Source organism: Pagrus pagrus (genome assembly GCF_965226575.1).
Source record: "Pagrus pagrus genome assembly, chromosome: 20".
NCBI classification, from domain to species: Eukaryota; Metazoa; Chordata; class Actinopteri; order Spariformes; family Sparidae; genus Pagrus; species Pagrus pagrus.
The window spans coordinates 14,657,917-14,673,481 of NC_140207.1; the positions used below are offsets into that span (position 1 = coordinate 14,657,917).

Here is a 15,565-nt window from a genome sequence, read left to right on the forward strand (position 1 = left end):
ATTTAGGGTCAAACAATGGCCTTATTGGCGGAGACAAGACGCTGACCTTTATTCATGACTTTGAAGATGTCTCCCCCTTGTGGTATGACTGAGCAGTTGCACATTTTACACACTTACTCGTCAATGTTTTTTTCTCTTCCTGTTACATCATGTAGTCACCGACTTTAAGTACATCTCGAATGTCAGAGTCTGATGCATTTGCCAGGGCAGCACATGGCACACATAGTGAGCACTCCAGTACACTCAAGTTATAAAAGTATTACATGCAGTTCAAACTGTATGTGCTCATGTCCAGGCTATAACATTACAAGCTGCTTGCTTGTCTCTGAAAACTTGTTTCACAGGTTTTCTTTCAGGTCGCACTTAAGATTTTCAGGTCTACACTCTCAGACACGCAAAGAGTGCACTGTCTCAAATGCTTTCTGTGGCCTTGGTAGCAGGTGAGCTTGGTGTGTGTTTAAAAATGGAACCTGCTTATGTATAGACATGTTATGACTGTGAGCCTTGGCTACTGAGCTGCTCCAGTAAACCTTCAAATCCTAATGTTTTAGTAATAGGAGACCCTGATTAAAAGTATAATCTATTATGTGATCATCCCTCTTTTAAAATTAGGTACAGGAAAGTACGCACTGCATGACACACGTAAGTCACTGGGGCATCACATGCTTGTACGTGAACCGTTTTAGTTTGGGATATCAAATGTCTTTCCCAAGCCCTTTCCAAGACAGGTCGGGGGTCTCTGTGTCTCACACCCTGTCCCTTTCACACACTAAGACACAGCTAGTTCTTGTTCTCCTGCCCAAACAAAAGAAATAGATCTGCATGTCACTGTATAACCTTTGATGAAATCCTGCCCTCTTGCCCTTCTCCCTCTGTCACATTATTTTCTGGCAGGCCTGAGAGGTTCTGTGAATCATATAACAGCTCGGAAACACAGAGATGACCCAACCTGAACCTTCCTCAATCAAAGTCAATCATCTCTAGACTCCTAACCCCAACCATGAAGGGAGCGCCAAAGAAAACACTATTTGAAGGGGAAAGAGACTCAGACTCTGTAATAACAGGTATGGGATAAATCATATTAAAGGCGTAATATGTTATATAAGAATTGGCCACCTGGTGGGCAGCATATCACCTGAGCAGCCACAAATGCTGAAATGCCACCAACTGTAGCTGACTTAGCTCAGTTAGCCGGTAGCAGTCCAGACTGGGAGCTCAGATTGGTATTACAAGACAGGACAGGCCAGTGTTTGACTTAGAGTTAGAACTGTTATTCTTTCACATTCTGTTGATAATTATGGTTACTTTACGAATGTTTTGAACCAAAATTCTTACATATTGCAACTCCTCAATGTCACATAGTGTAGAAAGTGGCATTTCCTGTGTTTATAAACCCGGTCTAGGTACTATACAAATACTATGAAAGTATCAAAATGTTCAATCCATGGAGAAATGCACACAGCCTGTCTACGGAAACAATCAGGACTTCTTAAGTTTGTGATGTCATAAATTGCAAACAATGACAGAAATGATGCAGAAACACGGTGGGCAGTGCCTGCACAGGCCTGTGAGAGCTGCCCAATCAGAGCATACTGGGCTTTTCTGTAGGGGAGGCCTTAAAGAGACAGGCACCAAAACGGAGTGTTCAGACAGAGGGCGAATAGAGGTGCCGCAGAAACAGACAGTATAAGACAATAATGTGTTTTTGTACATTAAAGCATGTGAACATTATTGTATTGCTATTATTATCGCTACTGTAGATATGTCTACAGAACAGATGTCTGACGAACCAAGCCAAAGCAAAGCTGACTGTAAAACTCGTAAGGAGGCCTTTGATCTATCTATGTCAGCAGAACTTACTGTCTGCGACCTATTTATGGCCTATTCCTCGCTCTGGCTCGAGGTGAGAAACTCTGCATTAACCTCCCTTGCTATGTTGTTAAACAGATAACCATGTATGGGAGGGATGCTTCCCGAGCTGTGGATATAATTTGAACATTTGGGAAGACTTGTCAGGATTAACACGATATTGCTCTGTACGGACAGATGTACTGTTATGTTGTTCCTCCTTGATCAAGTTTGTATAATTAAGAACATTTAAAAAATATAAAAGGTTGAATCTTAACATGAGTATAATATGGGGCCTTTAATGATGTAGGCTTAATGATGAGAATGTGTGTTAATTTTTGCAATCCAAGGGTTTTTCTCAAAAATCTCCTTGTTCATTGCCAAGGCACATGACGGATTAAAAGTTCCCTAACAAAACATGCAGCCCCATGACTCCTTACAAAACCAACACGCCCAAGCAGTGTTGTGTTTACGTCTCAGTGGCAATCACAGAGCCCCTAAATGTAAAGTCGTATAGCCCGAGACAAATTGATCCTTTTCTGTGTAACTAAAAGCATTTACTCAATAACGGCACAGAAGAACATCTTGTACTTTTATGCAACTATATTCATTTAATGACTGAGCTCGTATAGCTGATGAATGGATGTAGCTACTAGTAACTTTAATAGATAACAATTTTTATCCATAACATATGATTTTCTTATAAAATACGAGTAAATCTTTTTAGGTTAAAAATGCCAAACAATATAAGTAGTTAAAATTAGCTCTACCTTGACAAACTATAGTATTATAATATTGCTTATGCAGGAATGCATCAGTAACAATCTAATAATCAGGGTTAGAATAGGCTTCATTGTTGAAGTATGCGCAAACATACAAGCAGTTTAATTTTATTCATCTCTGTATTGTGATGAAGAGATATCTGTGGAAGTTAGCGTGCTAACCAACTAGCCCGTAGGCAGTTTGTACCTCAAGAGGCCATTGTCCGATAATAAACAGCTCCCCCAGCACTCCGAGCGTCCCATCCGGGCAGAGTCAGCTATTACGACTGTTAACTGAACCTACGAGCTGACAGTAGCTACAGTTAGCAGCAGTTAGCGGTTATTCCATGGATATAACAATCAAAATCTGGATACAGCTTCGAAGGCGGTGCCCAGTTCGTTCCAGTAAAGGCTACTCATGTGGTGCATGAAGCCAAAAAAGCTTAACTTCCTGGATGATTAATATCCATCGTTTTACAGTCACTACTTTCAAGTCTTTTTGGGCCCCAGTGCATCACGTGAGGTTTTAATTATATGGATTGGCCACTACATAAGTTGGCTTCAAGGCCTCTTCCTGGGGGCATGACTTACTCTGTATGTGCACACATAAAAGGAAAGCCAGTAAAAATAGTCTGGTGCTAGTCCGCCCCCCATTTGTTTGGAATATGAATGGCTGATTCTTACATATTGCACCTTTAATGTGGAAGCAAATCTTTCAAATTAAGTTTAAAACAAATCCTGTCAGGTAATTTTTAAAAAATGCAGGCCTGCCTATCACTTGGATTTATTCTGGGATGAATTTCCAACAGATTTAAAAGCCAAAAATGATTTAAAATGAATACTAATATGAAAATACCTAATGTTACAACATTGTGTTGTAATCAAGATGAGGCTTTGAATGCAGCAGCGTTTAAAAGCTCTGTGTTTCGCGTTTAAAAATACATTTTCCATCGCTGCAAAACACTTGAATTACAAATCATAATACTCAGACTAGTCTGTAGCTCCTAACAGTTGACTCTTAAACTTTACAGCGTTTCAAATACATCTCTATCATTCCCGTCCTACACGCGCAGGACGCTTTGACGTAAAGTTTTTCCGACAGCGCGTGAAGGCGTCACTTGGCACGCTGAAGCCTGAGGCGAAGTTAGTGAAGAATTCCAGCCAACCACGAGCAGGAGCGCGCGAAGGCGTGGCGTGGCGGTCGGGTGGGAATATGAGCAGCACGAGAGGCGCGCGAGTGGCACAACTGTCAGTGAAGAAGAGCAACAGCACGCGAGCTCAGTGAGCAACTGGTAACGACTGTTCCTCTCTATCTGCTCCTGTGCAGCCACAGCTCCGACTTTCTGTTCACTCCTCAGCCTCTCCTTCATGTTTCAGATATCAGTCCAGAGGGTGACACCGGCGGAAAACAACAACAACAACATGTCCCAGCAGGAGGCGAACGGCGTCCCGTGCCGGGGCAAGGTGCTCACTGTGGACAACATGAACCCCAACGTGAAGAAGGTCGAGTACGCGGTCCGTGGTCCCATAGTCCAGCGGGCGGTGCAGATAGAGAGGGAGCTGAAGGAGGTACGAGTCAAGTGTTTGGGGCTGTCGATGTCAGAGCAGCGCTGATGTGGCACTCATTAGGGAGTTTGGAGGAGTTATGAAACCTGTTTCAACCTCATGGTGTCATGACATAATGTGACGCACCACTTTTTGGGATTTGGGTGAAAATGGATATACATTTTCACCCAAATCCCAAAAAGTATTGTATTTACTCTATCATAGAGTAAATACAAAATGTGTATTAATTTGACTTAAAGGATAAGTTCACCCAAAAACGACAGTGCGGTCATTATCTACTCACCCCACCCACCCATGTAGATGCAAAACAGCGTTGCAGCATTCTCTTAGACTACTGAAGCAGATGGGGACTTGTTTTAAAACATTAAAAAAAACAAAAACGGCTGTATGGAGCCATTTTATATTTTCTCTCAGTTGTTTTATTGCGTTTGAAAACATTTAAAAGTCCACACCTGTTTCAGTTGTTAATGAGAATGCTGCGATGCTGTTATGCTCCAGAAATGTTTCCACCTGACTTTTCGTCAGCATGAAAGTGAATGGTTAATGACTGGATTTTCATTTAGGGGTGAAGTTATCCTTTAACAGCAAGACACTCGTATGTTTATTCCATCCTTTCTTTCAAACACGTTAGCTTTTTTAATGAAAACACTGCAGCTCCACAAATACTAAAAGTGCGTCTGGGTGGATTTTGGCACAGATTACACAAAAAAGTAAATTTCCCTGCTCTGTTTCCTCAAGATATGGTCAGAAATTCAAGAGAGAGGAAGTAGGTAGCCCAGATGACAAAGATGCTTGCCTCGGACGGTTTTTGCCGACGCAGACTGGGTCAGCTTTTAAAAGTCCCGACATGACAGCAGTGGTGGGGATGTTATGTTCCTCTTCTGCGCTGCTGCACGTAACAACTCAGATTACATCCGGCTGTACTAATATTGATCCACTGTGCTTTCCTAAGGAAGGGCAAGTAGTTTAAAGAGGAGTGTCTTTTATGTAGGCTGTAATGCAACCACCTCTGCAAGCATGTCCTTTTGTACAAGACGTGTGACTGGCTGGAGGGGAAAGTTTCAGTTAGAGTACATTTCACTCTGCCCTGGCCCGAGGTGACTCCAGGATCCAGAGTGGAGGATGTGTATCGTGGAGGGTTATTATGTAAGATGAAGAGGGTACATTCTCTGCCCTCCTTTTGTCTCTCTGGGTTTGCCCACCATCCTCCTCCCCACTGGGGAGAGAGTTCATTGGACAGAGCTGCAGCTGTGAGGCCCAGCAGCGTCAGAGGCCTTTCTCTGCAAGAAACAGCCCTAGTTATGCTGAAAGTGCGCAAGTTCTTAGTAGTGCACTTGTTTTTCGTCTGAACCCAATTTTCATTGCTTGACTGGAATAACGTCATTTGCTGCTTCACAAAGGACATGATAATAGTGCTGGGTCAACTTTAGTTCCTAATAAACATTCATTTTTCCGTTTTCCAGTTTATTCCCCACTGTTACGCAATGCAATACCACTGTGAGTTAAAACAGCTTGAAATGTGGACTACAGGAGTTTTGTTGGCTGCAGCCGCTCGGTCATCTGCTGCTGCTCTTCCTGTTAGATCTGTGACTGGAACACTTTCACTTTTACTCAGCAGATTTTATGCAAGTGTGTGTGTGTGTGTGTGTGTGTTTGTGTGTGTGTGCGCTGGTGTGATGATGACCCTTATAAATCCTTACCCACACATCTGGTACGACAGTGCTTGCACTGCAGTAAGCTAATTTAGGCTTTGGATCTCCAGCTTCCAGTTAGTCTGCATTGTCCCCGAACAATAGAGTGGTGACAACAGAGAAATAGTTCAGAGTTTGTGAAATCACAGAAATTCTCATTCCTACTTAATGTTTCAGTAACTTCTTCTATTTACAGCGGCTGACCTCTTCAGAATAAATTGGGAGGATTCAGCACCTTGTTAGAAATAATACTGAGTTAGATACATCACATGAGCAAAGTAGCAGCTGCTATTCATCATCAAGTGATTTAAGTATGTTTTCATGCCATTTTAAGAGTTTAAAGCGTATTGTGAAGATTATCAGGAAAATAGCATGAATTGCAATCAGTTTTGGCCAGATGAGCCTGACATGGAATTTTCACATTGTCCCATGTCTACATGCTTTATTCCCTGAGAATTTAAAGAAACTTTGGAAAAAAAACGCCCTCATTTGTAGCTCGGTCTCTTGGTTCTGATCCACACCAAAAGTTAACAAGGTCTATTCTGGGCCAAGACCCATCCTCCATCCAAGTTTCGTGGAAATCTATTCAGTAGTTTTTGTGTTATCCTGGCTACAAACCAACCAACCAATCAACAAACAAATGGACATGGGTAAAAACATTACCTCCCTGGTGGAGGTACTTATTCTAGCATGACTAGGGTTGTTGCAATATCAATACCAGTATCGGTGATACTGTCTAACATGATGGATCAGGTATCACAGAGTACACAAATCTATGCACCGATCCAATTCCATGTAATCTGTAATCCCAGCAGCGTCCTGTACATCCGCATGCAACTCGATTTTCCACTTCACAAGAAGCCAATATCCGTAATCAGCAAGCAACCCATGTAACTGCATGACTGAACTGAACTGTTACACGGAAGATGACAGTTTCATCTTGTATCATAAGACTAAGTCAAACGTGAATTCAGGCCAGGCTCTATTAAGCCCCACAGGGTTTCTTGGCCTGGTTCACTGGTCCGGCCTGTGTAATCAGTGCCTGGTGCTGAGCGAGCAGGAGGACGCAGCGCTGAGCCGGGGGAACCGACTGGCTCCACTCTATCCTGGAGAACAGCGGCCTCTTTGTTGCTTGAGGACAAGGCGGGGACGAGGACTTAGAAAGGAAACGTGCTGCATCCACTTACTTAGATTTCAAACAGGCTCATATCTGAATTCCCGCTGACCCAAAGAACCTTGTAGGCCTCCCTCTTGCAGTCATACAAGGACAAAGAAGTCATAATACTCAGTTGGAAGGAAAGCTCTCCCTTTGCCCTTTGTGGCCTTTTGCCAGGTATTTTATCGTGTATGTAGAACACGCTGAATTATGACAAGGATCATGTCGACTGCAGAGAGAGTGACTCTTTTTTTTGGTTTAATTAAAATAAAATGTGTTTTCAATCTGTTTGATGACTACCTTGTCAAGTTTGCACTCAACCACAAACACTTGAGGCAGGTCTGAACAAAGAGCTTGTTACATCACTTTTAACTGCTGGCAAACAAGTTAAGACTAAACAGGTTCCGAAGAGTTTTTTGGCAAGGTTTTGTGAAGGGGATCAGGCATAATGCATAAAACTAACAGAGACAGGGCGAGGCAGTCTCAGACTAAGTGATTTTTCTTTGATTTTGAATTTGTGTTTGCAAAACGAATGTTGTTTGCAGTCTCTATATCTGAACTGCAAATGAAAGGCCTGCTTTGGATGTGTTTAGTAGAGTACAAATGACAATATTGTGCGGTGCAATTGTGTTTAAATTCACAACGAGTCTATTTTAATTCTAAAACTTTCAGTTTTGTTTTTGACATTGGAATTGTATCGTTTTCACACCAGCGTGCAGTAAAATCTAATTAGTTTAATGAGGTGGTCAGAAAGCCCACCCAAATCCTCATGATTATCACATTACCGATTTAACTTTAGTGCTCAGCCCTTGTGCGAAGTAGCAGGTGGCATCTGTTGTCACATTACATCATCTGACAGAGAGCAACAGGTGCAGCACATTGTGACCAGCAAACAGACTCACAGACACCAATCCAGAATTTGCAGGTCCAATTAGACCAAAGAGATGAAGATGAAGGACTCGCTGTGTCAATGACGATGAATAGTGACGTGACGGGGAGGGACATGAAATGAAAAAAAACAGCAACTTGAGTTTCGTCATAGGTCTGGATTAAGCCAGCAAGGCTTGAGTGAGTCCACGAGCAGAAACAGAGGGGTTTGTGTGTCTGTGAGCCCCAGCAAAAGCAGCGGCGTCTTCCCTGCCCGGGCCAGCGCTTCCTGCTCAGTGAGCCAAAACAGACTCTGTGCCAGGGTCTTTGTAAAACAAAAGGCTGCTAATGAGAGAAGATGCGTATGTGAGATGAATGCAAGTGTCTCTGGTTCGAGAGTTAAAGCCAGGGTTCCCATGGGTCCTTGGAATCCTTGAAGGTTTGTGAATTTGAGAGAAAAACAACTCCTTGAAAGTGTTGGAAAGAGTCAGAACTACTCCTAAACAAAACTAAAGTTTTTTTGGTATTTCAGTGTTTCCAAAATTGTATTATTGTTAGCACCACTGTCGCAAAGAGAACCATGTTGTTTGCATTTTCCCCAGAGTCACAACTACGAACAAAACACATGATTGAACATGAATTTATTTATTCATTTTGTCTTTATTGGAGACGTGAAAGCTTATGGAAATGGTGCCAGCCTGACTTTATGTGCAGCCATTGTCATTTTCCTTTTGCTTCGGTAAAAGACAAAATTGAAAGTAAGGTTTAGGGAACCAATCCAAACACAGATGGTGTCATTATTCTATAGCCATTACATTGTGCAACCAACATTTACTTCATAATAATAAGTTAAAGCAAAGAACTTGGCTATTGCCTGTTTAACATTCCTAAACAGGCTTTGTTCTGTTGTCTGGGTGTGTGTCACGTTCCAGCATTTCTCTTCATAATTGTTGTCTGTAAGCTTCTTTAAAGCCTGCTAGCATTAGTTATAAAACTTTTGTGTTGTAACTGTATTCAACTCTGATCCTTGTCTCAAACTATGCCAATTGGGTCCTAGACTTTGAGGGAATTTGGCCTGGAAAGCCCTGAAATGTAATGTTTAAGAAAGAAGGTGTCACAATCCTGTGAAACACGAGTTGTGGAAGAATGTTTGCATCCAATGCCACCGTCAATTAATCTAATATGTGACCTGAGAGTAGTAATGCAGACTGGCTAAGCCAAAACAATACAAGCCAATAATGTAGACACACATATCCATTGCTTTGGGGCCACACAGCTCTTTTACAACATGTTTATTACAATATTTGTTGTCTTCCTTGATGATGAAAGCAGGCGAAAGAAGGAACAGAAAATGGGACATATGAGGGGAACAAGAACTTTTCTCACTGTAGAGATAAGTCCTGAAGTATCTTGACTCATATGTCTCCTTCACACTCACTTGTTACGTGTCCAGACACATTCCGTTTGTTGGCGTCCCGTCATTACATGCAACACACAAGACAAAGTCACCAGGTTCTCACTTTTTTCCAGGTGTAGAAAATACTGTATTTTCTACACCTGCTCCTCAAGAGAGACTTCACTTCCCAGATTCTTACAGTTATTTGTCTGTTTATCTATTTCAGGGAGTCAAGAAACCTTTCACAGAAGTCATCAAGGCTAACATAGGCGATGCTCACGCCATGGGGCAGAAACCAATCACATTTTTCAGACAGGTAGGACCGCTTTTTACATTCTCTTTTCTCAAGTTACTTGAATGCTTGTGTTAACAAAAAGGAAGTGGGCTGCATGTGGAACTGGATCTTCCCGAATCATGCATACTGAATGTGTCAGGATGCTTGTTAGTCTGAGATTTGCTGTAATTTTCTACTGCAGGTCTTGGCTCTGTGTTGTTACCCTGAACTCCAGGAAGACAACAAGTTTCCAGAGGACGCCAAAAAAAGAGCGCAGCGTATTCTCGAGGCCTGCGGAGGCCGCAGTATAGGTCAGACAACTCCCCCTCGCTCAACCAACCACATTTACAACCCCTCCTGCCAAAACACAGACAGCATCCACCTCCATTTGACTACACATTAAGAATTTATTTGGACAGTCAGTACACTATTTAAACAGAACATCACCTGATCAGTGCAGCCCGTTGTGTTTGATTCAAAGTTCATTTTTATGTGTCCAAGGGGCCTACAGTGCCAGCCAGGGCATTGAGTGCATACGTCAGGATGTGGCGCGCTACATAGAGAGGAGAGACGGTGGAATCGCCTCCAACCCTGACAACATCTACCTCTCCACTGGAGCCAGTGATGCCATTGTGGTATGTGTTACAAGAGTTAATAGGTTGCCGTAATCCATTACAAACCGATCCACCACAACATTAAAACCACTAACAGACGAAGTGAGTGATATTGATCCTTTCAATGCAGTGTTCTGCTTTTCATGTCGTGGCTGATCGGTGTAGGTGACATACTACATACATATAATTGGCTTATAAATCTGTTCTCTATTCAGCTTCTGTTAATCATACACTCAGCTGTACTTTGCACATCAGTGACCTTTGCCACTGTCAATATAGATTTCTCTTGTTTTATGCAACCTAATCAGACTACTTAAGATACACTTTACTGCTGTACTGTACAAGATAAGTGCTGCTGCCTGCTCTGCTCAACTGCAACCTTATTTGCCCACAGTGTAGGTGTGTTCTCACCACTGCACCAGACCAGATTGATTGTACAGTAGAGCTGCAGCTATGAGTCGATTAATCGTTTCATTTATGTTTCAAGCAAAAATGTCAAACATTTGCTGGTTCCAGCATCATAAATGTAAGGATCAGCTGCTTTCCTCTGTCATTTATGACAATAAATGTGAATCTAAGTGAGTTTTGGACTGTCGGTCTGACTAAAGAAGCAATTTGAGGTCTTCCATTGTGGCTCAGGGAAAACTATGATGAGCATTTTTTTACATTAATTATGAAAACAGTCCTATTATACATCTACTTTCCTTTTTAAATCCTGTAAATGCTCTTTCGACACTGAAAGGAGCATCTTGTAATGCTATATACTGTACATCATGCCTATTTAACTACTTTATTTCAAGTCTGGCTGGTCAATGGGCTGTAAAGCTCATCTTTATTATTTTTTTAGGTTACACAAAATACAATCACTTTTGCACGTTTTATGTTTTCTCCTCTTTGTTTATTTGCTTACTACTTTTCACATTTGAAAAAGAAACATTATGTATACAAACGTACAGGAAAAAAACAATTTTAATTTTACAAATAGTTTGTCAATTCCCTCTCCTTAAACAGCCTGGGCTAAAACTTTTTAATGAAATAAATCATTTTTGTGACTAACAACAGACATCACTAATGAATAGGCCAATTAGCATCCTAACAAAATGATCAAAGGGCCAGAATCTCCTTAGAAGCGCTTCATAAATGCTAGGACTGGGCGACAAAATCAAATATCGTAATATTTTATATATCAATTTTGTGACAATATTTTCAGGATGACTATTACTAGTACTTTTACATAATATTAACACAATGAGATTTTTGATAAATAATCATCAGTAATGTGGATATAATGACCAAGTTGAGTAAAAAGAAATATTAGAACAAGCTGAACTTATATCACTTGATTGTAATTCAGCCTTTAAAACCAGGAAAAGACAACACTTATGCCATATCGCAATATAACAATACTAGTGGTGTTTCCTTCTCTCCCTCTTTACTAATCCAGACCATCCTAAAGTTGCTGGTGTGTGGCGAGGGTCGTAGCCGTACAGGTGTGATGATCTCCATTCCCCAGTACCCTCTGTACTCGGCCGCCATTACAGACCTGGGCGCTGTGCAGGTCAGCTACTACTTGGACGAGGACAACTGTTGGAGTCTGGATGTCGCAGAGCTCAGGAGAGCCCTCAATGCAGCCAGGCAGCACTGCAATCCCCGTGTCCTCTGCATCATCAATCCTGGAAACCCCACCGGTATGTCTTGTTGATAATACTCTCTATGTGTTACATGACAGTAGGTGAAATTTTGCACTTTTGTAGGTGTGTATTTGCACACCTGACTTAAATCATCAAACTATGGTTGTCCTGTGTGATAGGTCAGGTCCAGAGCAGGCAGTGCATTGAAGATGTGATCCGATTTGCAAAAGAGGAGCATCTCTTCCTCATGGCTGATGAAGTAATGCACACATGTCCTTTCCTCAACACGTTTTTTTCATTCATTTCTTCCTCTGTCTTCAAGAACAAAACTAGTGACTTCAAAGCTCTCGTCTTATTTTTCAAAGACTCACCACCTGGTTTGACATTACTGTTTGTGATGAATGAATAATAATGATAAGCTTCAAAGTTTTCTGCTGATTATCTAACCACGACCCGACGCTACAGGTGAACGGGATAAACATTTTAACAGAGAGATGTCACGATTAAACTTTTTGGAACTCTTTTTATCATTCTATAAATGAGAAATTACTGTCATCAGCCATACATTATCAATTTGTGCCATGTTTATAAGAATAAAATGTTCTAGAAATCAGGCTATGAATGATAAATGAACAAACCCCTCGGTAAAAAACCCAAAATATACTTTGGTATACGCCAAAACTCTTTGAAATAATAGATATCACTGTAAGACTTCCCCACTTTACTACTGACTAGACTATTATTTCTTGTCTATCTGTCTATACTATTTCTATCTAATTAAAGGTACTGCATGTAGCCATTTTTGTTTGAAATGTTCAAAAATTAACATCAACAGAATGTGAAGGAATAACCTGTATGACGTTATGTGAAAGACGTCTATGTATTGTGTTACAGAGACACTGAAGTGAGCTTGCTAACCAGCTAGTTCCAGCCCGTCCTGTCTCATAATACCACTCCGAGCTCACAGTCTAGACCACTAGTTGCACGGCTAACCAAGCTAATTAGCTACGGCCCCTACAGATGTTATTATATCTTTTTTAAATATTCACATATTTGCATACATTTACAGACCAGAAATCTAAACTAACACAAACACCAATGTGTGTTTTGGAAGTTTTCTTTCCTCTCTTTAGCCATCTGTTATCCTTGATGATGACCACTGATTTCCAACATATTTAATACAATAAATTCCTTTTTTTGAAAATGGTAACATACTCACCTCATTAATTAGATGTGCAAAAGTAAAATACAGTGTGTCATTTACTCTTTATGGTTCCCCTTTCAGTCAACTCTTGTAAGCCTTTTGTATTAAAGCTGTTTTTCCATTTTAAGGTCTATCAGGATAACGTGTATGCAGAGGGCTGTAAGTTTCAGTCCTTTAAGAGGGTGTTGTTTGAGATGGGACCAGAGTACTCGAGTACAGTGGAGATGGCCTCCTTCCACTCCACCTCCAAATGCTACATGGGAGAGTGAGTAACCAGGCACACACAGAGGGTACATCTCCTGTACTAAGGGTATACTTTGTGTTTGACTTCCTGTGTTTGTTTTCCTCAGGTGTGGATTCCGTGGCGGTTACATGGAGGTGATTAACATGGACCCAGGGGTGAAGGCCCAGCTCACCAAACTGGTATCGGTGCGTCTGTGCCCCCCAGTCCCTGGACAGGCTCTCCTGGACCTGGTGGTCAACCCCCCGCAGCCTGACGAGCCCTCCTACACCTCATTTATGAAGGTCTGAGAAAAACACATGCCTCCTAGCACACATCCTGGCAATGCTGAGTGTATGCAAACACAGAATTTACTTATGTAAACACCACGCAATATAATCCATATAAAGCCTGTATTGAGTGTGCTGAAGTCCTCGACGGCACAGAGTCGGTTGTGAATAATCAGCTTTTGAATTTTGTAATGTTGTGGTGAATACTACTAACAGCATGTGTTCAGTTTCTGTGAGATATAAAATTTAGAGATGTTTTATGTCAATTATTCAAGAGGAGAAAAGAGGTTTGACCTTTTACAGACATTGTGATGTACTATGCATGCTGCCGGAAGCTTGTGTCCATCCAACCTACAGTTAAGTGGAAGCATTATATGGTCAAGGAAGCCATTAGGTTGATGGCCATTAATGTGTCTTTAGGAAAAATGAGTCTGCAGCTGGGAAAGATTTGTGTTTAGAGTTGCAGTCCTGTTTCTGCATCAACAACAGCATCGACTGTATAACCTGTCTGGCGAGAGATTTGATTATAGCAGGGGTGCCCAGATTTTTCCCTTAGATGGCCAAAACTCAAACTTAGTGGTGGACCAAGGGCCAAAAACAAATATTTATTGTGTTGTTAAGATGCATAATGGTATGATAATACCAAGTTCCTTTAATTGACTGGCAAAGTGTCCCTCTGACCACTCATGCACGGATTGAGACTTCCAGCAGCTTTAATAATAATTAGGGATCCTCCATTTTTAAAGAACATTTTTACCTCACAAGAAATAAAATGGCATAGACACATACGTTGACCAACCATTGCAAAATACCACTGCAGAATGTAAACGATGGAAGCCAGTAGTATTTCAGGCCTGTGTTTGTAAAAGAAAACAGTGGAAAATGTTGGCAGGAGGGGGAAAACTTGGGAAATGTTTGACTTTACGAGTTAATATGGAGCTTGTGAATGTACCATTACTTTTTGTGAGTGCCGCAAAACTTGTCCTTTACCTTTTGACCTCCCCCCCTTCAGGAGCGGACAGCGGTGTTGGCAGATTTAGCAGAGAAGTCCAGGCTAACAGAGCAGATCTTAAACACAGTACCCGGTATCACCTGCAACCCTGTGCAGGGAGCCATGTACAGCTTCCCCCGCATCACTCTACCTCAGAAGGCCATCGACAAGGCAAAGGTCTGCGCTTCACACACCCCATCTCACTGATGAGATACAGTTGGCTGTGTGGATGTGTTTAAATGTGCCTATGTCCATCCACAGGAGGCAGGCCAGGTCCCAGACGCGTTCTATTGTATGAAGCTGCTGGAGGAGGAGGGGATCTGCCTGGTGCCAGGTAGTGGCTTTGGCCAGAGAGAGGGAACCTTCCACTTCAGGTACGTAGTCCTACCAACAGTTAGTTCCTTAACTCCTTACGAGGAGAAATCCTACTGCAAACAGTGTTTTTTCCATCTAAAATCAGCAAATTTTTACAGAACAGTATTAACCACATTCTTCTTGTCGTCTTCTGTTCAGGATGACCATCTTGCCCCCCGTCGAGAAGCTGAAGGTTTTGCTGCAGCGGCTCCGAGACTTCCACCTGCGGTTCACACAAGAGTTCTCATAACAACCCCACCACCTCCGTCTTTCAACTACACCTCAAGAAGCAACTCATTCAGTGCCAGTATCTTCAAGTGCCTATGTGTGAAGGAGACAGCGGTCCCAACGTAGCCTCCTGCAGCACACACCTCTCACCTGAATTCACACTAAATCTGATTTTTAAAGAGATTTTTAATGTTTTGAATCAGAACCATGGACATTTCCGTGTCTTGACAGCTAGCCTGTTCCTGCTGATGTATATGTGTACCTGATGATTTCAGGAGCATCTCTCTCCTGCCAAGTTGGTTGGAGGTTTCAATTTAAACACATGTTGGGTGTCTACTTGAATAACCTGAAGGCTGTAGTAGAGCCATTTGTGTTACTAATGTTTAAATTGTTATTAAATGTAATTAAAAACACTTGAAATTCCTTTTGCAGTGTGTTTGCAAAATACTCTTGAGCTTCACAGTAACAAAGAGG

At 41.7% G+C, this 15,565-nt stretch overlaps 1 protein-coding gene across 1 annotated transcript; it reads left to right on the forward strand.

The window, feature by feature from the left end:
- Positions 1 to 3,804: 3,804 nt before the first annotated feature.
- Positions 3,805 to 15,514, forward strand: LOC311249587 (alanine aminotransferase 2-like). The gene is made up of 12 exons (XM_084340743.1): positions 3,805 to 3,901; positions 3,987 to 4,178; positions 9,512 to 9,601; positions 9,762 to 9,870; positions 10,061 to 10,194; positions 11,618 to 11,861; positions 11,984 to 12,063; positions 13,137 to 13,273; positions 13,359 to 13,533; positions 14,531 to 14,686; positions 14,771 to 14,883; positions 15,023 to 15,514. Exons 2-12 carry the CDS (start codon positions 4,032 to 4,034, stop codon positions 15,111 to 15,113), a joined length of 1,476 nt encoding a protein of 491 aa, XP_084196869.1. The 5' UTR covers positions 3,805 to 3,901; positions 3,987 to 4,031; the 3' UTR covers positions 15,114 to 15,514.
- The last annotated feature ends 51 nt before the right edge of the window (positions 15,515 to 15,565 follow it).